This window comes from Nicotiana sylvestris, chromosome 4, assembly GCF_000393655.2.
Source record: "Nicotiana sylvestris chromosome 4, ASM39365v2, whole genome shotgun sequence".
NCBI classification, from domain to species: Eukaryota; Viridiplantae; Streptophyta; class Magnoliopsida; order Solanales; family Solanaceae; genus Nicotiana; species Nicotiana sylvestris.
In genome coordinates this window covers 114,203,214-114,227,288 of record NC_091060.1, presented here as the reverse complement: position 1 = coordinate 114,227,288, position 24,075 = coordinate 114,203,214, and the positions used below count along the sequence as shown (strand labels likewise).

The following is a 24,075-nucleotide window of genomic DNA, read 5'->3' as shown; positions in this document are numbered from 1 at the left end:
GAGATGAAGAGCTGACATATATAGGAAGCTATCAGAAGTTGATTGGGAAGCTGATTTATTTGACCATAACAAGGCCGGATATATGCTTTGCAGTGCAGGTCCTAAGTCAATTCATGTAACAAGGGGCATTGGAAGAGATCACAGCCTATTGTGATTCAGACTGGGCATCTTGCCCAAACACCAGAAGATCGGTGACATGCTATGTTATTAAGCTTGGTGAATCATTGATTTCCTGGAAGTCCAAGAAACAACAAACAGTCAGTAGAAGTTCAGCAGAAGCTGAGTACAGAAGCATGGCAACAGTTAGTGCAGAATTGGTATGGCTAGTTGGATTGCTGAAGGAATTTTATGTATCTTTACAGATGCCAGTAAATGTTTTTTGTGATAGTAAAGCAGCTTTACAAATAGCTGCAAATCTAATTTACCATGAACGGACAAAACACATTGAGATTGGTTGCCATTTCGTGAGAGGAAAGATCAAAAGTGGATTAATATCTACCCATTACATCTCTACAAGAGAACAGGTAGCAGACATGATGACAAAGGGTCTTGGAGTAGCTCATCATCAAATGTTGATGTCCAAACTGGAAATGTTCGATGCTTTCCATCCTCTAGTTTGAGGGGGAGTATCAGGAACACTGATTACAGTTAGTTGTTAGTTAGTTAGAAAGCTAATAGATGGACCTAAATATAAAGAAAGGAAGTTTAGGGTCATAGTGTTAGAAAGTGGAAAGGGGCACGTGTTTTCTGTTAAATAAACAGTGCCCCTCCAAAAATCAGTTGTACTGCTTCTTCTTCTTCAACAGAAGAAAAAATGCATTTGCCTGCTCCTCATTTCCTTCTTCTAGATCCTTCATAACTCTTCCCAAATTCGATTGCATGTTATCAATCTAAGATCATTGAGTGTAGATTCAACAAATTAACAATAATGATTATATACGATTCTATACATGTTATACATATATTATATATCCGCTTGCTATTTTAAATTTAAGTGCTTGGTTAGGCGACTATTTGAGTTAAATCTAATGGACCTATCAAAGCCCAATTGATGTTGTGGAGGAGTAAGAGAAGCAAACAAAGAGTGCAGCCGTATGGCCTCAAAAAAGGCCATTTGTGTTGTGCGGATCACAAACCATCCCCCCCCCCCCCGGCCAATATGAGACAAATTTTGCTGTTGTGTATTGGCACCTGAACAAAATGGTTATTTTACAGTCAATTAAATCGTATTGATAAGTGTAATAATTATTTGCTCTATTAACTTATTAGAGGTATATGATTCTTAAATTTTTATCACAAACATATTTATAATTTGAATCGAAAATAATGATACAGTGTATTCGCCTGTGAATGATACAAGTAGCAAAATAAATTAAATAATGAAAAGCATATAAGAAACAATAACTTCGCCGTTGTGTTTCGAGGATGATTGTGAATTTGGCGCCCCTTTTCTCCTTTATGGCCATACAGCTGAGCTAGTTACTTTGGTAACAGATCATGTGTTCAACTGTCACAGCCCAAGAAGATTCTTGCATTACTTGTCAGTGTGCTACTATCGAAAATAGCTTTACTTTACTCTAGAAATAGGTTACGATTGCTTAACCAAGGTGGGTTATAGACTTATAATCATGGCCACTACGAACACGTTAGCTTCAGTGGTGGGTGGATAACTGTTAAAAAATACATTTTCATGGACACATATATATATATATATATATATATATATATATATATATATATATATATATATATATATATATATACATATATATATATATATAAATTTCGATGTATTAATATACATTAAAATGATATTGGTTAATTTGTGGTATAATGACCGAAGCATGTAACTTACTAAGGTCACCTAAGTATACACTAAAATTAATAAAAGGTACATTAGATATATTAAAAATAAAGGAGTATGAAATAGTGAAACAATCAATTCATTACTAGTATTTGTTATTCTAAGACGAAGAATTAATATAACACTTATTCATTATAACTTTTGAAAGATAAACTCCTACTAAGAGACATCTTCAAAATCTAATTGTTCCCTTATCCACACTCTCTCCCATTGTCCTTTAGCACATCTGGCTAACTCGTAATCACAATGTTTTTAATAACACAAATCTAAGTATTTCTATTCGAAACATTATTATTAATGTGACATCACTTACATGTTTGACTACCATATTCCTATATATATATATTGGACATTACCCCATGTTGGCTACTATAAACTTAATATCGATGGTACATGGTACATTTGATGTATCCACTCAACATGGAGGTACGAGCGGAGTGTTTCGTGATTCTAGGTAACTGGATTCACGGCTACTCCAAGCATCTCTACCTCACTAATGTTTTGCAAGCTGGGCTATTAACTCTACTACATCAACTGCACATAGCTGTCCAAAACAATTTCCAACTGCTTAAGGTGAACTGATTCTCATGTATTAATTCATCCCCTCTCTACTGGAAACCTCAAATACTCGCATCTTGTTACTCACTCAGATTGATGCTCCGTGATCTTCGACAGCCAGAGGTCTCCCATATTTTTCGAGAGGATAACAGTGTGGCATATGCTTTAGCTACTTATGGAAAAGATATGGCATATTAGCATACTCAAGATGTAGCACATTTTGTAAATCCTCCCATGTTTACTTTACTGTGTTTTAATCTAGACCTACAAGGGACTGCAACTTTTCATTCAGTGCCTACTACTGTAATAGTTTAGTTTATGTTTATCAATAAAAGGCTTTCTTTGGCCCAAAAAAAAAAATCTTCAACATCCAAGGCCAAGGGTTCATCATAAGAGTCAATGAAGCATGAATTTTTTTGAAATCAGGACTCAAATTTCAGTAGATATAAATTAAATTGTTTAGATTATTTCTTTTCATATGCCTAACTTTTGGTTAATACAGATGTATAGTTACGTAGTAGTATAGTAACCACGGGGAGGTAATAAATATTAAATAAAATAATCGAGATTGCATGAAAGTGGGCTCAAATATCATCATTATAAAAAAAATAAAAAAGACACTTTATAAATAAGAATTAACCTAAATAGTCGCACACTTAACCACTTAAACTAAAAATAGCCAGCTGATATATAATATATGTATAATCGTATATATTTAGTGTATAATCCATATGTATCAGCTAATAAGTAAATAATAAATTCAGCTAACTATTTGTATAAAGATCCTTTTTGAATTATCAATAATTATTACATTATATACACTATGATGTTGGTCCTCTCTTTACTCATCCCTAAGTTAAATAAATAAAGTTTAGACTCCACAGACAATAAAAAGTCTAAAAATATTCTATACTTATAGCCTGTTTGGCCAAGCTTATCACATGCCAAAATACTTTTTTTTAAGTGTTTTTTTTTTTTCAAATTTGAGGTGTTTGATCAAGCTTTTGGAAGAAAAAAAAATACTTTTGAGTACAAGCAGAAGCAGCTTTTGAGAAGCAGAAAAAGTAGTTTCTCGTCAAAAGAACTTTTTTGAAAAATACTTTTAAGAAAAATACACTTAGAAGCACTTTTTAAAAGTTTGGTCAAACATTAATTGCTGCTAAAAAGTGATTTTCAAATTCATTAGCCAAACACAAACTGCTTCTCATCAAAAGTACTTTTTTGAAAAGCACTTCTCAAAATAAGCTGATTTTAGAAGTTTGGCCAAACTGACTATTAATCATAGTGAATCTTATACAAATTTCCAAATAAGTCTCAACTTACCAACCTCTATCCATTAATTACATACTTACCAAAACTAGTCATGCACATATAGAAATTAAAAATCCAATTAAATAAGGTTCTTTTTCTCCAAGAATCACACGCAAAGATTTCCTTTCATATTGTTAAGCGTGATTACCAACATTAGATGCAAGACAAAAAGGAAATTTTATGGATGGAGTAGCAAATAAAGTGTGCTAAAATACAATATATATATATATATATATATATATATATATATATATATATATATATATATATATATATATATATATATAAGATTCCAAAAATCTAAGCAAAAAGGACATTTTTCAATAGGTATGATTGAAATTCGTTGAAAACATATAAATGAATCAATATACAAATTTCGAGGAAGATTGGGGTGATTTAGACTGATTTGGTATCAAATTTCGTAGTTAAAATCGAATCCAAAAAATTCTTCTGTGCCACATGTATTACGCATGTATCTCACACACAGGTATATATGGATATACATACTCTAGACTAGTCATCTGCTCTCTCTCTCTCTCTCTCTCTCTCTCTCTCTCTCTAACGGTAACATTGACAAACCTCTCTTCTCTCACCTGAACCCCAAATTTGGGTTACTGTTCTATCCACGGCCTCCTTCGATCAATGGAGAGTCCAAAACTTTTTTGATGTTTTTTTGGACAAAAAACACTTTTCTACTGCTTAAAAAAAAGTTACATAAATGAGTAAAACGCAGTACTATACTGCGAACTACTTTAACGGAAATTAGTCCGTTAAAGTAAAACGCAGTATTATACTGCGTTTTACTTTTTAAAAAAATTTTGTAATTCGCAGTACCATACTGCATTTTACTTTAATTTTTTTTTTTTTTTGTAATTCGCAGTATAATACTGCGTTTTACTTAAACGTATTATTATACTGCGTTTTACTCTGGTTTTTGGCCCACCAATAATGAACTGACATAACAATAATTCAATACATAAAACGTAGTATTTTACTGCGTTTTACATTCGGACTTGCCTTATTTAAAGGCATTTCAATTTTATGAAAATTCATTCAATCGTCAAACTTACGTTCATACTTCTCTCTTCTTCTCATCAATCATTTTTTTACAATGTCTGAAGTGGCAAAAATAAGGGTTTCACTATATTGGGGAGTGAGGTTGTGTTGGAGAATAACTCTGTGAGGTATAACTCACCTCCACAATGTCATGTTAAATTGCCGCTTACTATGGAGTACGATAAATTGGTATCATTGTTACGTAAAAAAATGAATGAGAGGTGGCGTTCGGTTAACCTTAAAATAACCGGTAGATTTCCGTATTCAGTGACTCCGCAGGGGTTTGCTTATTATTTTGAGTTTAACATCGAGGATGATGAAACTCTTAGAGATTTTTTGCGGATTCCGGATGAATACAGGGAATTTATTGTAATAAAATTATTGGAAATGTACGTCAAGGTGGAAGACGTTCCCAATAATGAGGGAGTGCATAGTAGGGATAACCCCCAGTTATCGGGTGGTTATTCTGGAGCAATTTTTGCCGGACAGATTGCTGATGAAAGAGCTTGCCTTGATTTAAATTTGTCACCACCAGCGAATGAGCAGCCGCAAAATAATTTTTTGACTTTATATAATCAACAAGACGAATGGTAAACTTCAATTCTGTGGGTGCTTTGCGATGTTTATTTTATGTTTTAATTGGATTTGTATTAACACTCATATTTTTCATAGGGGGTACCGTCCGGATACGAATTTTACAAGTTATGACCCCGCCCCTAGTTGGAATATGTGTAGTTCTGGAGTATTGGACCACGGTGGTCCATCCGGGAGTCATCACCAACAAGCAAATATCCATCATGAAACGTCAAGACAGTACGACTTGTAAGTAAAGTGATATAGCTATATCTAAAGTATTTATCTAGTTGGGTATATTATCATTTTGTTATTTTTGTGCAGTGAAAACGAGATTCTTGAAGCTCCTAACCTCACACAGTTGCCCATAGACGACGTATTTACTCGTGATTTGGCAAACGAAAGTGAAGAGACATGGACACTTTTTTTGAACCACTTGAAGCAGCACGTTGTCAAACATCGTTCAGGTATTTGTCTAATATCATATCGGCATGGTGGTATTTTAAGTTCTGTACATCACTTGCCTGAATGGCAGAAACCATATGCATACCACCGTTACTGTGTGCGTCACCTGAAGGCCAATTTCCAGGAGAAATATCCTGACAAGGCATTGCATGACTTAATGTGGATGGTTGCAACTGAGTACCAGCAGTGCAAATTCACGAGGCGCATGGAAGCGATCCGGCAATTAGAACCACGAGCCTATACTTTGTTGATGGGGCATGAGCTTCACATGTGGACATTGCATGCTGATGGCGGAAGACGATAGGGAGCCCTCACTACAAACGTGTCGGAGTCATTCAACGGCTTGTTGAAGTCTTCCCGTGGACTGCCTGTCACTGCCATAGTCCGCATGACATTCAAACAGAGTGCGGAGAGGTTTGTTGAAAGGCATGCAGTTGCATCAGCATTGATGGACAGGGGTGTTCAATTTATGCCAATACCCATGAGAAGATTTGAAAGGTCCAGGAGGCGAGCACAGTGGCATTCATTTATTCAGTACGATCATGAACGGGGTATTTTTGAAGTTAAGACCGCTATCTGCGGATACCGTGGGAATAATCTACAGACGGTGAATGAAAATAGAAGGTTATGTTCATGTGGGAAATGGACCATCTACCACATGTCGTGCGCACATGCGTTGAAGTGCTTTCAACAAGTTGGATATGGGGCAACAAACTATATTGATAGGCAATACAGTGTTGCTGCATACGTAGACACGTATAGTGGGAAGTTGCAACCATTAGGTGCTGAGCATTATTGGCCGCCGGAACCTTTTAAGATGGTATGTAACAAGGACTAGTTGCGCAAGCTGCAAGTGCAAAAGAGAACGCGTATACGGAACCAAATGGATATTGGTGACCCCGTTTATGCGCATAAATGTGGCATATGTTCGCAAACAGGACACGACCGTCGTAAATGTCCTTCAGGTGGTGTGCGTGGCGGTGGTAATCCGGCTCCTGGTGCAAGTTCGTCGAATGTACCCAACTATCAAGGATACCCCTAGTCTTTTATTTTGGTATTGTTTTTTGTAATACGTGTTTGTACTTGCGTATGTTGCAATATATATCAAATAATATTATGTTCCACAATTTGGAATGAGTGAAGAAAAAGATGTTTAATTGTAGGAAAATGTAAATAAAATATTACTACAACACAAACATAACAGGCCAACATAATAAAAATACATGAAATATGAAAAATACACTAAACACATACATGCCAATGTTTAGTCCCGGTTGCTATTTATTCTCCGCTCCAACCACTTAAATCGTTCTTCCATTCGTTCTTTTTCTTCTTCTACCTCTTTCAGTTTCGCCTTCACCTCCGCAACTTTCCGTTTATATTTTTCTTTTCGTTCCTTTTGTGTTTCACAATTCCATTGTGCTTTCCATTTTTCTTCTCCCACCTCCTTCAGTTTCGCCCTCATTTTTACAATAATTCTATCGCTTTCTCTTTGTGTTTCCTGTTGGCATAAACACATATTATGAAGAAACTGCAGTTGTTCTCTGTAGCATTCCTGGTTACATGGTTCATCAACCCATTCCTCAAAATCACAAATAGGTTCACCGGGAACCTTGTATAACTGGTTCATACAGCACCAGTAGCGGCGTCCAACTTCACCACCGTCCCAACAATTTTGCATCGAGCATTCTTTTCCACAGTTGCACTTTGGTGGACGAAGAGGTTGAGCCATTTAATGAAATATTTGCTTTTAGTAAAAAAAAACCTTACTTTTAATGAAATATTTGCTTTTACTAATTTTTGAGCACACAAAATAACTACAATGATGCCGTTATTTATAGGCGAGACAAAATACATAAAGCGTGGTATAGTACTGCATTTTATGGAGTTGTCTTGTCGTTCTAAAAAAGATGAAAACCATGTGAAAAAAGCAGGTTTATTGCAGAAAAATTTAATACAAAAGCGTGGTATAGTACTGCATTTTATGGAGTTGTCTTATCGTTCTGAAAAAGATGAAAACCATGTGAAAAAAGCTGGTTTATTGCAGAAAAATTTAATACATAAAGCGTGGTATAGTACTGCGTTTTATGGAGTTGTCTTGTCATTTTGAAAAAGATGAAAACCATGTCAAAAAAGCTGGTTTATTGCAGAAAAAATTAATACATAAAGCGTGGTATAGTATTGCGTTTTATGGAGTTGTCTTGTCATTCTGAAAAAGATGAAAACCATGTGAAAAAAATTGGTTTTAGTTATCTTTTGTGCAGTGATGGTTTTAGTTCTACTGTTTGTTCTTGTGTTACGTTTGCAATGTTTGTGTTTCTTGTGTACTGTTTAAGTAAAACTGCTGTTCAAACGCAATTAAAATAAAAATATTGTTAAAAGATAATTGTTATCATTATTTACATAATGCACTATTTACACAAACTAAAAACCTAAGTAAATCAGTGAGTCCCGCACCCTGTGTGCTTCAGTGCTGCTGCTGCTGGCCTGAGTCGTATCCCCTGTAGCCCGGGTACACTATCTGGATCATCATCATCAAGCCGCCTCTTTATGTGAGGATGTGCAGCAGCATCGACACCACATCTGGCAGGATCGGAAGAATAGGCTGTCGGGCCGTCAGCAACCTACAAAACAAGTACTAAACTTAGCAGGTGACAAAGTATATTTGTATTGTACGTGTTAAGTCAAAAAATATATTCCCACCGTGGTCTCGTCGGCCTCCTGAATATATGCATCCATGGTGTCCTCATCAAAGCATGTAGTGGCCTCAAAGATGGGCTGGGACGAAGCCTTCATAAAAACCTTAAAAATTAATTAATGGCAGCTCATTAAGGAAAAGAAAACAAATTGAAATTTTAAAGTAATACAAACATACCTGCGCCTGTGGTAGATCCGCATCAACCGCCGGGGATGAGGCATAACTCAACCTGCGCCCGCCATCTACGTCCTGGGTGGGCCGATCCTTAGTTGCAGTAGATGGGTATGCAAAGTACTGGTATACATCCCCGTCGAATGTACCCGTGATCGACAATGCTCCTGACGGGGTGACCTGCGATGCTGGCAGAGATAGCTGAAGGCTATATGAAGGTATGCTGCTGGAAGGCTCATCTTCCCGAGGTATATAACCCGGCTGATCATCTCCAAGCGCCAAAACTCCAAAGTCCTCATCCTATCCCTCAACAGGTGGGTCGACAGGTGCCTCAACGCCCCCTTGCTGGGGACCACCTCCTCGCTGTCCCCCGCGACCCCGTGGGGCGCCCTTACCTCGTAGGGCACCCCTCCTTCGTGCCCTACCCCTACCTTGTGGGACACCCCTACCCCGATGATAGTCTTCTGGCGTCGCATACTGAGCCTTGTGGTCTAACCTCGCGGTATCTCTTGCCTAAAACAGGGTCCGACGAGCTAAATGTGCCACCCGCCGGCCATAGTCAACGACTGCAGGGATGTCGGTATACTGTTGTATCTCCTGTCCCAACTGGTAGAGGTGATGATGGCCAATAGCCTGTGAAATATTTAAAATATTAATTAAATAACGCTATATCACAATTATACGATATTAATAAGCCAAAAAACATACCAGTGCCTCGTGTCTCCCGGCGTATGGTCTGTAGCGCTCGCCAAGTACATGAATGGGGTTCCCGATAATCAGTCGGGTGTGACGGCGGTACCATGACGCATACATATGAATAGTGGCCTCTTAGGTAAATGTAGGTGCTGGCAGAATACGATCAGCTCGGTGCTCCTCCCAAATAAGGACCTGCTGCTCTAGCCATCCCATATATATATCGTCCAGCCTGGCACGGTCATCCCGCTGATTGTGTATAGCCACCCATCCAGGATCTCTCGGTATAGGCTGGGGACGGTGAAATTGGCGAAGCACATGCTCTGTGCCATGATACTCAACCATATCGAAGAAGATCATCGGGACGGAGGTGCTCCAAAGCATTCGATCAACTGAGCAATAAAAGGGTAGCTGAGCTACCAACTCGTCGTTGTATGGCGTCCAGATGAACTGCCAAATAATAACATAAAAGTGAGTATGTGCAACACAACTCAATTTAAAACAAGTAAGTGTAGGTACATATCTACCTGTCCGTCCACCAGCATATCTAGCACATCCCTGATAAGGGGGAGATTATGATAAGCATCGGTCCCTCGGTAGTTCCCACGCCGGAGAATCCACCTAGAAGCTAGAGGGAGAAACGGATAAGCCTCACCAGGCGCAAGTGCTGGTAGGAGGAAGAATCTGTTTGATGAGACCATTTGTTTTCTGGTTAGCCCATTGATTGACTAGATTGTGATAGGCCAGATCAGTCCTATAATTCATTATCAAAATTTTGGAAGTCTCGGAATCAAATTTGGATCTCTAGAACTAAAAATGAACCTTTAGATCATTACATTTATGCTCAAAACGGCAAAAATCTTCCAAAAATTATCCGAGCCTCATGGGATCCCAACAAAGTATACTAACAAGTCCCATAATATGACACAAACTTAGTTGTTTCTTCGAATCACCAAAAACAACGCAAAAATACTAAATTCACCTCGGATTCAAGCCTATGAACTTTGAAACTTCTAATTTTCACATCCGATGTCGAAACACGTCAAAACTAGTCCGAATGATCTCAAATTTTGCAGACAAGTCCAAAATGACATAACGAAGATACAGCAATTCTCAGAATTCCATTCCGAGCCTCGGATCAAAATCTTACCTATCAACCGGAATTCGCCAAAATACTAACTTTGCCGATTCAAGCTTAATTCTACACCGGTCATCACAAAAATATTCCGGACACACTCCTAAGTCCCAAATCACCTAACAAAGCTATCCGAACCATAAAATTCGCATTTCGAGCGCTCTAACACATAAGTCAATATCCGGTTGACTTTTCCAACTTAAGCTTCCTTAAAAGAGACTAAGTGTCTCAAACCTTACCAAAATCATTCAGGAATGACTTCAAATTTTGCACACAAGTCACATTCGACATTACGGACTTGCCCCAACTTTCGGAATCGCATTCCGACCCCGATATCAAAATTTCCACTTCCGATCGAATTTTCTAAAAAACCTTCAAATTTCTATATTTAGCCAAACGGCTCCAAAATGACCTACGGACCTCCGAATTCACTTCCGATCGCGCTCCCAAATCCAGAATCACCATACATAGCTACTCCCAATCTCAGAATTCCAAACGGACATCAATAACACTGAAATGCATTTTAAGCCAAACTGATGCAATTTCTTCTAAAATGCTATCTTCCACAATAGGCGCCAAAACGCTCCGGGTTATCCAAAACCCGATCCGGGCATACGCCCAAGTCTGTAATCATCATACGAACCTGCTGGAACCTTTGGATCCCAATTCCGAGGTCGTTTACTCAAAATTTCAATCCTAGTTCATTTATTCAATTTTAAGCTTTCAAAATGAGAATTTCCATTTAGATTTGACTCCAAACTAAGATAAAAGGTGGCTGCAGCGGCATGATCTGTTGCCAGGCCCAAACCTAAGATAAAAGGTTGATATAAAATTAATGAGTCATTTCGACCATATAGAATTCGGAGAAATGAACAGAGTATTCGAAAATGTTGTCACCTGTAGGAGGGGCAGAAAACCACATATGTCCACCGCTGGGCCCATGCTCGCCCGGCACATGCTCCTATACAGGTATGCGAGAACAGCAGCACCCCAACTGTACTGGGTAAACCATCCAGCTCCTAAAGATGATGGAGAAAGAGCATACTCACTTTACTCCCCGAAGTGATCGGGAACAAGACACACCCGAAAAGCAGGAGCAGCGCCAACCGCGTGTACCTCTCAATATGGAGATCCTCCGTCTCACCGGTAATGTCTGGGTGCAAAAATGCCATATGATCTTTGATGGCTGACAAAGCAACGCGACTGCCCCCAGTGTCACCCTAAGGTCTATAACCAGTAAAATGCATCATCATATCCAAAAATTGTGCACGCATCATTGATCTAATGTACTAGGGCAGTGCTACGGCTCGTCCATCTACGCGCAGCCCATACAAAACCTGAACATCCTCCAGCGTGATGGTGGCCTCTCCAGTGGGCAAGTGAAAAGTGTGCGTCTCCGGTCGCCACCGCTCTACCAAGGCCGTGATGAGAGACCAATCAAGCTGCATCCGTCCAAGCTCAAAATCGTATAGAAGCCCGTAGCCTGTAGGCGTGCGACTACGCGGGCATGGAAAGGATGCTCCCCGATGAAATCCCACAAATCGTCAGGTCTCCTGGGGCGGAGAGGCTGCATTGATAGCTGTCCCTCCCATACAAAGGAGGACCTATGGTTGGGTTCCAGGCTCGATATTTGAGGCCCGGTAGCACCGAGTTATCCTTAATTATTATGCGTGTTAATTTCAACATTTTTAGAATTGTGTGTGTTAGCTTAATAAATTAAATAATTAATTATGTTTAAAATTGGACTGAATAATTATGTATGGGTTCCAGGCTCGATATTTGAGGCCCGGTAGCACCGAGTTATCCTTAATTATTATGCGTGTTAATTTCAACATTTTTAGAATTGTGTGTGTTAGCTTAATAAATTAAATAATTAATTATGTTTAAAATTGGACTGTATAATTATGTATGGGTTCCAGGCTCGATATTTGAGTTAATTTTACAACATATATTAATTTGTTACTTTTGTAAGTTTATTATTATAAATTAAATAATTAATTTTGTAAAGTGTAATTGGATAGAGTTTGCAGTTACTACATACTTAAACTACATAGACTCTACGCTAAAAGGCTCTACATTTTACTACGCTAAAAGGCTCTATATTTTACAACACTAACAGGCTCTATATTTTACTAACGCTAAAAGGCTATTTATTTTACTACGCTAAAAGGTCAATATTACATATAAAAACAACTAACATAAAATACAAATATGAACAACAAACAAAATAAATAATATTAATTTTTTAACAATACAAATAATTTATCAAATTTTAATAATTTTTTGTACCAAAGCTAATAAATCAATCCGGGTATAAATAAGATACAAATTTAAACACAAACATAACACAAATTAACATGGAAACACATTAAACAATACAAATATGCATGTACTATACGAGTTTCGACATAAACAAAATCGAAATACCTTGATTTAAGTTTTTTGAATTTGATTGAAATCGAATTTTTGCACCCGAAAGAAGGAATCCAAAGTTTGTCTTGTATGTGGGACCTACACTCCTTTCTCTTTAGGTGACGGGTGGGGCCGATTTATTTTTTTTTAAGTTTGTCGCGGGGTGGGGGAGGGGGGGGGACCAGCAGAATCGGAATTTTTAAAGGAGGGGGGCATCGGTTCAGTGGTCCAAGGAAGAAGAAGGGGGTTTATTTTATTAAAGCTGTTCGCAGTATTATACTGCGTTTTAAGTAAAATGCAGTATAATACTGCGAACAGCTTTAATAAAATATAGTTGGGCCCATATTTTCGTATAAAACGCAGTATTATACTGTGAATTACAAAAAAAAAATTAAAGTAAAACGCAGTATGGTACTGCGAATTACAAAAAAAAAATTAAAATAAAACGCAGTATAATACTGCGTTTTACTTTAACGGACTAATTTTCATTAAAGTAGTTCGCAGTATAGTACTGCGTTTTACTCATTTATGTAACTTTTTTTTAAGTAGTAGAAAAGTATTTTTTGTCCAAAAAAACATCAAAAAAGTTTTGGACTCGATCAATGGACCCAATGGTCCCCCCCCCCCGACCCACCACCTTTAATCCCCACCCAGATTTCGACAATATCACTTATCCCAAATCAAAAATCCTTACACCCTAACCCACAAAAATTAGTGGAATTTCTTTTTCTAATCAAAATTCCCCAAATCGCTGGACCCCTTTTTCCTTTTCAAATCAAAACCCCCAAATCATTTTGAACCCAGAAAATTTTGAAAGTACTACTGCTAATAAAGCTGCTAGCTCTCAAAGCAAAATACATGGCAACAATTCTTATGCAGGTGCCATGAGAATCAAAACCCCAAAACCAAGGAGCAGAATTCGACTCTCTCCCATATCTTATGAGCTGATTAACGGTAAACCAGTGGTAAGTTTCACTAAGGAGGAAAATGATATCTTGGCGCAGTAATGCAAACAGACTATAGTCGATAAGTTTTCTAAGATCCGTCCCTCGATCGACATTTTCAGGAAGGAATTCAGGAAAGTGTTTCTTGAGAAATGATGCATAACCATTGGAGCTTATGACATGAAACATGTGTTTATTGATTTTGATAACTTAGATGATCACAATACAATAGCTACTAGAAGTTTTGTGAATTTGGGTGGAGATTTTGTGATGAGTCTTGACAAGTGGACCACAAAATTTAAATCGGAATCTAATACCACCAGAGCTCCGGTATGGATCACAATTCCTGATCTCCCTAACACTTCTATGAATGGGATACAATATGTCGTATAATTGATCCTATATGTTTTTCTTTGGTTTTAGACAAGGCAACAACCACCAAAACAAGACCCATTACTGCAAAGCTTAGAATTGAAATTGACCTTACAAGGCCAATTTTAAATGAGATTACTGCCGAGATCAGGAACCATGAGGGCAATATAGAAGATTTTATTCAAAAAGTTGAATATGAATCACTACCTACATTTTACAATCACTATATGAGGCAAGGATATTCAGACAGAATGTGTAGTATTTTACATCCAGAATTGAGAGATTAGAATGGCAGCGGGGTTAATGAGCAAACCAAAAGGAATGATATTAATCAAAATGAAAATGTGAGAGCAGATAGGAGAAATTAGCAAAGAAGAGAACATGGCAGGCCTCAGAATGCTAGACAAACCAATGGCAATTCAAACGCTGCTGTGAAATCCATGGGTAACAGACCAGCTAACAACAATAATGCTACCAATATTGACAAAGGAGCTGAAGATGGTTGGCATACTGTGAATAAAAGAAAGAATAGAAAAAATGCTAACAACAATCATGTTGTTTTGACAACTCAAAAGGCGAATGATACTAACATCGCCAACATGATCAATCATGGACAAAGTACTATGATTGTCACCCACAACAACAGTGAAGGTGAAATGAATATGGAAGTGATCCCAGCTGTTGCTTCTTTGATCCCCCAAGCTCAGGCCAAACACACAATAAGGGACAAATACAACAGTAACGAAGACAATAAGAAGAAGTCAAAATTACTTACTATCAACAAGGCTGGTAAAAAGACATATCAAATAAAGGAGGATGATTACCCAGAGATTGAGTTGTGGACATCGTGAATACTTCCCTAATGAATATGAAACTAGAAACAAAGAAGATGAACAAGAAAGGGATAAAGTTTAAAGAAAAAGTGACTATACCAGGTGATGTTGTTCTAACAAGTGACATGGATCAGGAAAAGCATAGCTTGGTGTATAGACCACTCTTTGGCCTTGACCCCAAACTTGCTGAGAAATATGCTAGCTGGAAGGAAAGAGAAAGGGGGCTTGAATATCTGATGTTTGCTTAAAGTATATATATTTATATGTATATCTCCTCATATCTTACTTTTGTTTCGTGGATTTAGATGTGAAATGTGTTGATTTATGTTAATTTGATGTATTTTTATGTGTAGGAATGATCCGGGAGTAATCGGGGGCGGAATGTACAAAATTAGAGCTAAACGGACAAAAGCAGGAAAGTTGGACATTTTAGTGCCACAGGTGGCGCCTAGCCCTACCTGTGGCGCCAAAAACAGTAACCAAAAATTGGCAGCTCCGTAGAGGACGCCTAGTGCTAGCTAGGGCGCCAGTGATGTAAAAGTTGTCCAAATTTACCCAGGACACGGTTATTTCGACCCTAGACCTACCAAACGCGTATAAAAGCAAGACTAAACTTATTTTTCAAGGGGTGACGCCACTTTTGAGGAGAATAAACACGAGAAACATCGGGGAGCAAGAACATCTCAGATTTCTTCATCTTTTTCTAGTATTTTCAATTATTCAAAACTTATGAAATTGTTTGCTAGTATTATGAGTGGCTAAAAACCCATTGTTCTCGGGTTGTGATTAGCCATGAATATTATTGTTTAACTTTAACTTAAACTTGATTACAATTCACTAATATATGGTTGTTTCTTCAATTCTGTGATTAATCGCTTAATTGTCTGGCCAACAGTTAGGTTTTATTTACTATGTATGCTATGTTTGGGAAAGTCATGTTTAGATTAGAGAGGAATTGAAGACAGCACGATCTTAACTCTTAGGGGGGCGAATTTGTGGTTAGGATAGGAATATACTTAGTCACCGTGCTTAATTAAATATCGTAATCTTAATGCATTCTTAATAGATTGATTTCATAGGAATATAGGCATTAATCTATTTTGAATAGGCGAGTATTACTTTGGAAGAAGGCTATGAGAGCAATTATGGACTAATTAGTAATTATGAGTGAATTATATGAGAGGGAGAGTTAACTAGAACATAATAGGATTGGTGAATCGATTACAACCCTAGAATATTTGTCTCCATTGAATACATAACAATCATTTTACTGCTTGATAATTTAGTTAATACTTAGAATTATAGCTTAGTATAATCACATTCTTGAACTTGAGTTTAGCTTGACTGAATAACAATCTTGGTGATTTTAGAGAGTAGTTGGTACAAGTCTCTGTGGGTTTGATACTTGACTTATAATTTTATTACTTGTACGACTACGTATACTTGTGTGTGCGTTTGGGAGCAACAAGTTTTTGGAGCCATTGCCAGGGACTTGAATATTAACTACTTTCTAGTTTTTGCTTAGTTTGTTTATTTCGTCAAGTCTAACATTACTTGATAGTTTCTATGATCTTAGGGACTTTGATTGAATGCACAGGTTCAGAAGCCAGGACAGACTTCAAGGCTTTGACCCCGAACCTGAGAGGACATTTTATAGGAGGTTAAGGGAAGCCAAGGATACTAATAATCTTCAGGCACTTGTTCAATTTCATGTGAACATGGCAGAGGAGGAACATATGGCTGTTTAGGAGGTGGTTATTCCCAACATTGCTAATGTCACCTCCAGTATTGTGAAGCCCAAGATCACTAGGCATTTTGAGCTGAAAGAGAGCATGATCCAGCTGCTTCATGCGAATAGGCAGTTTATGGGTCTTCCACACGAGGATCCACAACAACATATCCTGAACTTCTTGGAGATTAGTGAAACTTATATCACTAACGGAGTTACTCCAGACTATGTGAGGCTCACATTTTTTCCATTATCACTGTTGGGCTAAGCAAAGCAATGGCTAAAGGCAGAACCAACTAATTTTATTATATCATGGAATGATTTGGCAAGGAAATTCCTGACATGGTTCTTCCCTTCAGGAAAAACTGCAAAGATCAGAAGTGAGATAGTTGCCTTCAAATAGAAAGCGGGAAAGTCTTTGTACTCAGATTGGGAGAGGTTCAAGGGGATAATCAGAGTCTGTCCTCATCACAATCAGACAAGAGAAGTATTAGCTCACACTTTCATAGAAGGTCTACATCCTGAAACAAAGATTGTGGTAGATGCTGCAGCTGGAGGTCAAGTGTTGGAGAAAAGCTTTGATGAGATATATGCATTATTGAATAAATTCTCCAAAAGCAATCCGGATTGGCAAGGAGAAATGGGCAGACACACGGTACAAAAGTCTGCAGGGGTTGTCGAGTTAGATGTCATCTCTGCATTGTCAACATAGATTTCCACACTAACCAACTAAGTCAATCAGATGACCTTGGTTATTAATAAGCAAAAAGCTCAGCCTGTGCAATAGGTTCAGATATTTTCTGAAGTCTGTGGAGAAGGTCACATGAACAATCTATGTCTAGCAAATTCAGAGTCTGTATATTTTATGGGTAATGCAAATCGAGGCCAATCAAATTAGTATAGGGACACTTACAATCCTAATTGGAGGAACCACCCAAACTTTTCTTGGGGTGGAAATCAAGGTGCTCAGAATCAGTACAGGCCATAAGCTTCTCAACATCAATATAGACCACCTCGAGCTGAACAACATGCAAACTCAACGAGTCACCTTGAGGAGATGATAAAGAAATTAATGGCTGACCAACAGGCCCAAGCAGCAATGATGAGAAATTTAGAGTGACAAATAGGATAACTTGCCAGTACCCAAAATACTCGGCCAGTTGGGGCTCTTCCTAGTGATACATAGCCTAATACTAAAGCTCAAGTCAATGCGGTTACCTTGAGAAATGGAAGAGAATTAGAAGAAGTTCCAAAGAAAAAGAAGTATACGGCTAGTCCTAAAGGAGAATTGGTTCCCAAGCCAGTTGAGGAGAATGAGAAAGAGAACAAAGTATCAGAGCCAGTAATTGTGATAAGGCCACCACCTCCATTTCCACAAAGACTGCAAAAGCAAAAAGATGATGCGAAGTTCAAGAAATTCTTAGATATTTTGAGCCAAGTGCGTGTGAATTTGCCTTTGGTGGAAATTTTGCAAGAAGTGCCTAAGTATGCAAGGTATCTAAGAGATATTGTGGCAAACAAGCGAAGACATACAGAGTTAGAAACAATTGCACTTACTAAAGAGTGCAGTGCTAGAGTTCAGAGTAAACTTTCTCCTAAGTAGAAGGATCCCGGGAGTTTCACAATTCCTCTATCCCTTGGAAAATAAGAAGTTGGTAGAGCCCTGTGTGATTTAGGGGCTAGTATAAATTTGATGCCATCCTTTTTGTTCAAGCAACTCGGATTGTGGGTGCTTAGACCTACTACAATCACTTTACAGTTAGCGGATAGGTCACTAGTTATGGCAGAAGAAATTATTAAGGATGTGTTAGTTCGAGTGGGGAAGTTTATTCTTCTTGCTGATTTTATTGTTCTTGATTACAAGGCAGATGGTAAGTGCCCATTATTTTGGGGCAACCATTCTTAGCTACTGCTGGAGCGATTATTGATGTGAGAGAAGGGAAGTTGAAGATGAGAGTTGACGATGAGGAAGTCACTTTTAATGTGTACAAGGCACTTAAGCTCCCTAAGCATTATGAGGACTTCTGCATGATTACTGTGGTAGAATCGAAGGGGATAGAGCAGAGTTCTTATGTGAATTGTAGTGATCTAGATGGAACAACTGAGTTAGAGGAGGTAGTGTTAGAAGCTGAGTGTGTAAAGATGATTGCGAAAAGAGCCAGATATGAAAGAGGAGACCTTCCGAGAGTGTGCAAAAAGGATAGACTTCATGGGAGAAAGAAGAAGAAGAAGAGAAAGCGCCCAGCCTGAGCAGAGTAGCGGAGTCGTGCCACAACTATAAATAAGGCGTTTGTTGGGAGGCAACCCAACCTGTATTTTAATTTTTTTAATTTTTTTTATATAGTGTCAAGTTTCATGTTATTTTTGTTTTGAAGAGTAGGGGAAGTCTGAGTACCCGAAGTTGAAACTAAGTAACATGTTTGAGCTTAAGTGTGGGGTCGTCCCGACCCTTAATATTAAGGATCATGTCCGAGCTAGGCCTGAGAGGGCCTCAGGGAGTATTTCTCACCCTTATTTTAATATTTTTCTCTATGATCATGCATCGAGGACTATGCATTATATAAGTGTGGGGTGGGGAAACTACTTTTTGAAGTGTAATTGAAAACAAAATTTAGAAAAAGTTCGGATTTTTTCCGATGATGGATCTTTTGGACAATTTTCTTGAGGGATAAAGTCCAATTTAAAATACTAAAAAGATTTTTTTAGGATAGTTAGGTAGTATCCCTTGGGTTTTCTTTGGGCGCCGGTTCTTTTTCAAGGATGTAGCTCGAACCGGGTACTTTTTTTAGGAGTAGTTTAGGAAGAAACTGAGTCGCTCCGAGATACTCATTGACATGACACATTAGGCTATGACATACATTCTGTTTTTCCGTGTATTTGGTTTGAATTGTGAAGCCTAAGTAAAGTAAATAGCCTATTTTGTGACGCCTTTTCTCAGTTGTTTGACTTGTATGACACATAGTGTAATATTGCTTAATTTACTCAATTATGTGTGCTTGCTTGACTTGAGAGTTGAACAAAACCGTTGTGATTGAGTCATGTGAAACATGTGTGTGAGGATTTGTGATCTTCTGTGCTATCCTATGTAGTCTAGAACTTTCCCCGTGTGTTAATTGAAGCAAAATTGTAAGTTGTGCTAATCTAGGAGATGACGTAGGCATTTTCTTGCTTGATCATAGATGTTCTTGTCACATAAGAAAACAAATATTTTCCGTTGCTAGCCCCTTTGAGCCTATAGACCTTTTCTTTGGCAACCACATTAAAGTCATACCCCTATTTTGTTCTTAGTTTGAGATTGATTGAACCTTTACCTCCTAAGGCACTTAGTCGCTAAAAGAAATAAGGTTAGAGATTGGGGAGTAGCTTTTGAGTGGAACCATGGAAGGGCCCGTTGGTGCACTAAAGTTGAAATCAAAAGTCACTAGCCGATGAACTTTAATATATGGAGTGTGTGAAGAAAAGAAAAAAAAAGAAAGGAAAAGAAAAATTTCAAGAAAAGAGAAAGAAAATATGATAGTTCAAATAATGTAGAAAAACAAACACCTCCGATTCTTATTGATTTGTGCTAGTGAAAATATAGAAGTGCTTAATTGAAAAGAGGGCTATGTTGCATATGGTTTGGGGCAAATGAATTGGTTGAGAAGAATATGTGCTTGAATTGTGAATGTAGTGTATTAAAGTGCTTAGGAGGGTTAGTCACTATTTCTAAATATATCATATCCGTCTCTTAGCCTACATTACAACCTTAAAGTCCTAATTGATCCTAGATTTGGCTAACTTAGGTTAGTAGAGATATACATTACATGCAAGCTTATGGTACAACCACAGGATGCATATGAATTCATTTTGAGAGTGAGCGAATTTTGTTCAATTGTGTGATGTCCTTACTCTATATTCAAAAGCATATTTGAATGTGTGGACTAATCTATATTCACTCTTTCGTTTGTTGGTAAAGGCACATGATCTCATGAATGATTGGTGATGTTGTAAACTTTCTTGTTGGGTGAGTGCATGAGTTGAGGGTGCTTAGTGATTACCAGTCAGCTTTTGAGGTTGGGTGGTGACAAATAGGTTGTTGGAATTGATTGAATTGAAATATTACACTTAGGCATGCTTAAACGGAAAGAATGTAAAATTTTGTATGTTCATGCGTGTGTGCCGGTATTGATCATAGTTAAGGGTATAGTGTGTGGTTAAAAGTTAAAGTGCTCCTCCATAATTGAGACTTGTACGTAGTTGGGGGTTTATTTGATAGTCCCATTGCTCGAGGACGAGCAAGAGTCTAAGTGTGGGGTGTTGATGTTTTCTTAAAGTATATATATTTGTATGTATATCGCCTCATATCTTACTTTTGTTTCGGGGATTTAGGATGTGAAATATGTTGATTTATGTTAATTTGATGTGTAGGAATGATCCATGAGCAATCGGGGGCGGAATGTGCAAAATTAGAGCCAAAACAGACAAAATCAAGAAAGCTGGACATTTCAGCACCACATGTGGCACCTAGCCCTACCTGTGGCGCTAAAAACAGTAACCAAAAATTGGCAGGGCCGTAGAGAGCGCCTAGTGCTAGCCAGGGCGCCAATGACGTGAAAGTTGTCCAAATTTACTCGGGACACGGTTATTTCAGCTCTAGACCTACCCAACACGTATAAAAGCAAGACTAAACTTATTTGTCAAGAGGGACGCCACTTTTGAGGAGAATAGACACGAGAAACATCAGGGAGCAAGAACATCTCAAATTTCTTCATCTTTTTCTAGTATTTTCAATTATTCATAACTTATGAAATTGTCTACTAGTATTATGAGTGGCTAAAAATCTATTGTTCTGGGGTTGTGATTTAGCCATGAATATTATTGTTTAACGTTAACTTAAACTTGATTACAATTTACTAATATATGATTGTTTCTTCAATTCTGTGATTAATTGCTTAATTGTCTGGCCAGCAGTTAGGTTCTATTTACTATTTATGCTATGCTTGGGAAAGCCATGTTTAGATTAGAGAAGAATTGAAGAGAGCAGGATCTTAACTCTCGGGGGGGGGGGATTTGTAGTTAGGATAGGAATATACCTAGTCACCGTGCTTAATTAAATATATTAATCTTAATGCGTTCTTAATAGATTAATATCATAGGAATATAGGCGTTAATCTATTTTGAATAGGCGAGTAGTACTTCGGGAGAAGGCTATGAGAGAAATTATCAATTAATTAGCAACCATGAGTGAATTGTATGAGAGGGAGAGTTAACTAGAACATAATAGGATTGGTGAATCGATCACAACCCTGGAATATTTGTCTCCATTGAATACATAACAATCATTTTACTGCTTGATAATTTAGTTAATACTTAGAATTATAGCTTAGTTTAATCACATTCTTGAACTTGAGTTTAGCTTGACTGAATAACAATCTTGGTGATTTTAGCGGGTAGTTGGTACAAGTCTCTATGGGTTCGACACTTGACTTATTATTTTATTACTTGTACGACCACGCATACTATCGTGTGCATTTGGGAGCAACAATATCAACTACTAGATGAACCACCAAGAATCATTGTTCCAAGAGAAAATAGCCAGATGGCCTTGGGTGGGGAAGCAAATGCTATCACTAATCCCCAAGACCATGATATGATTATGGAAATACCATATGAAGATAAGAAAAAAAATTTATCCAATGATGATCATATGACAGGGAGGTATCAAAGTGTAGAATGCAATCTTGTGATTACCTCCCATGTCCACCAAAAAATTATTCAATTCAACAATCTCTCTCCAAGAGGACTTGGTGATTAGCAAGGTGAGATAAATTGGGCTCCTAATAGTAGGAATCCATAAGAAATTTCAAAGGCTCAGGAGGGACAAAACTCAAATGTTTCAAATGATTAGTTGTTTATCAAAGAACATTAGGGGCATGGGGTCCCAAGTTGTTGCAAAAAGGCTCAAAACCATTAAAACCCAGTACAACCTTCCTTTTATTTTTCTTGCAAGAACCCTTGGTGAGAGCAAGAGAGATTGAAAATCATAAAAGGATGCTTAGATACCAAGAATGTTTTCACAATTGTTCCAACAAGATATGGGTCTTTTGGTCTGCTGGTAATAAGATCAATGTCCTGGATGATAAAGAACATCAAGTTTTACTTCAAATTTCTCAAACTCATGTGGATATTTCATTTCACATTACTATTGTGTATGCCATGAAAACCAAAGAACTATTCTATGGGATGAACTTAGAAGCACATTTGATAACATTAACGACCCTTGGGTAGTGGTTGGTGACTTCAATGTAGCTATTAGCTCAGAGGAAAAGTTGGGTGGCTTACTTTATAGAATTCAAGAAGGAATTGATTTCCTCTCCTGTCTGAATGATTGCAATTTATAAGATGGTGGTTTTCATGGAACTGTTTTCACTTGGAGTGACAATAGGGACCCTCCTAACACCATTTGGAAGGGATTAGATAGATTAAAATACAACGTTGAATGGTGTGATCTGTTTGGGAGACCAAAGTTACACATCTCTCTAGGATATGCTCTAATCATGCCCCTTTGCTGATAAAATGTATGAATTGTGATCCTACTCATACTAAATATTTCAAACTTTTGAATATATGGGTGGACCAGGATGAATACTTAAAATTTTATCCAACAATCATGGATTGAAGAGGTTCATGGAAATCCCCTTTATATCCTCCACCAGAAAACTAAAAGAGTATGCAGTGCTCTGAGAAGATGGTCAAAGGCTACTTTTGGTGATATTTATGTAGAACAAAGAAGTTGAAAAAGCTTATTAAGGAACTTGAAGAGACATTTATTTCAAATAATACTCAAGATATTAGGACCATGTTGGCTAGAACTAAAGCTGAATTCGCTAGTTTATTGATTCTTCAGGAGAAAGTTCTAAGACAAAAAGCTAGGGTCAAATGGTTAGATGAAGGAGATGCCAACACAGCTTACTTACATGGAGTCATTAATGATAGAAGAAGAAAAATCTCCATACACAAAATTAAAAATGAGGAAGGAGAATGGATAGAGGGCACCAATGATGTAGTAAGTGCAACTGTCCAGTTCTTTCAAAAGATGTTTCAAGCTGATAATATTGTAGAAAACTCTCAGATTCTAAATATAGTGAAGAAGGTGGTTACTGAAGCTGAAAATGCTGCTCTGACAGCTATGTCGTCCCTCCGGGAGGTTAAAGACTGCATATTCTCTATTGATCTTGACAGTGCACCAGACCCTGATGGCTTAAGTGCTAAATTCTATTAA

The 24,075-nt window shown here is 37.7% G+C and overlaps 1 protein-coding gene across 1 annotated transcript; it reads left to right on the top strand.

Annotated features, from left to right (window-relative positions):
• The first annotated feature begins 22,392 nt into the window (after nucleotides 1–22,392).
• On the top strand, nucleotides 22,393–24,075 carry LOC138890028 (uncharacterized). The gene is made up of 2 exons (XM_070173379.1): nucleotides 22,393–22,511; nucleotides 23,577–24,075. Exons 1-2 carry the CDS (start codon nucleotides 22,393–22,395, stop codon nucleotides 24,073–24,075), a joined length of 618 nt encoding a protein of 205 aa, XP_070029480.1.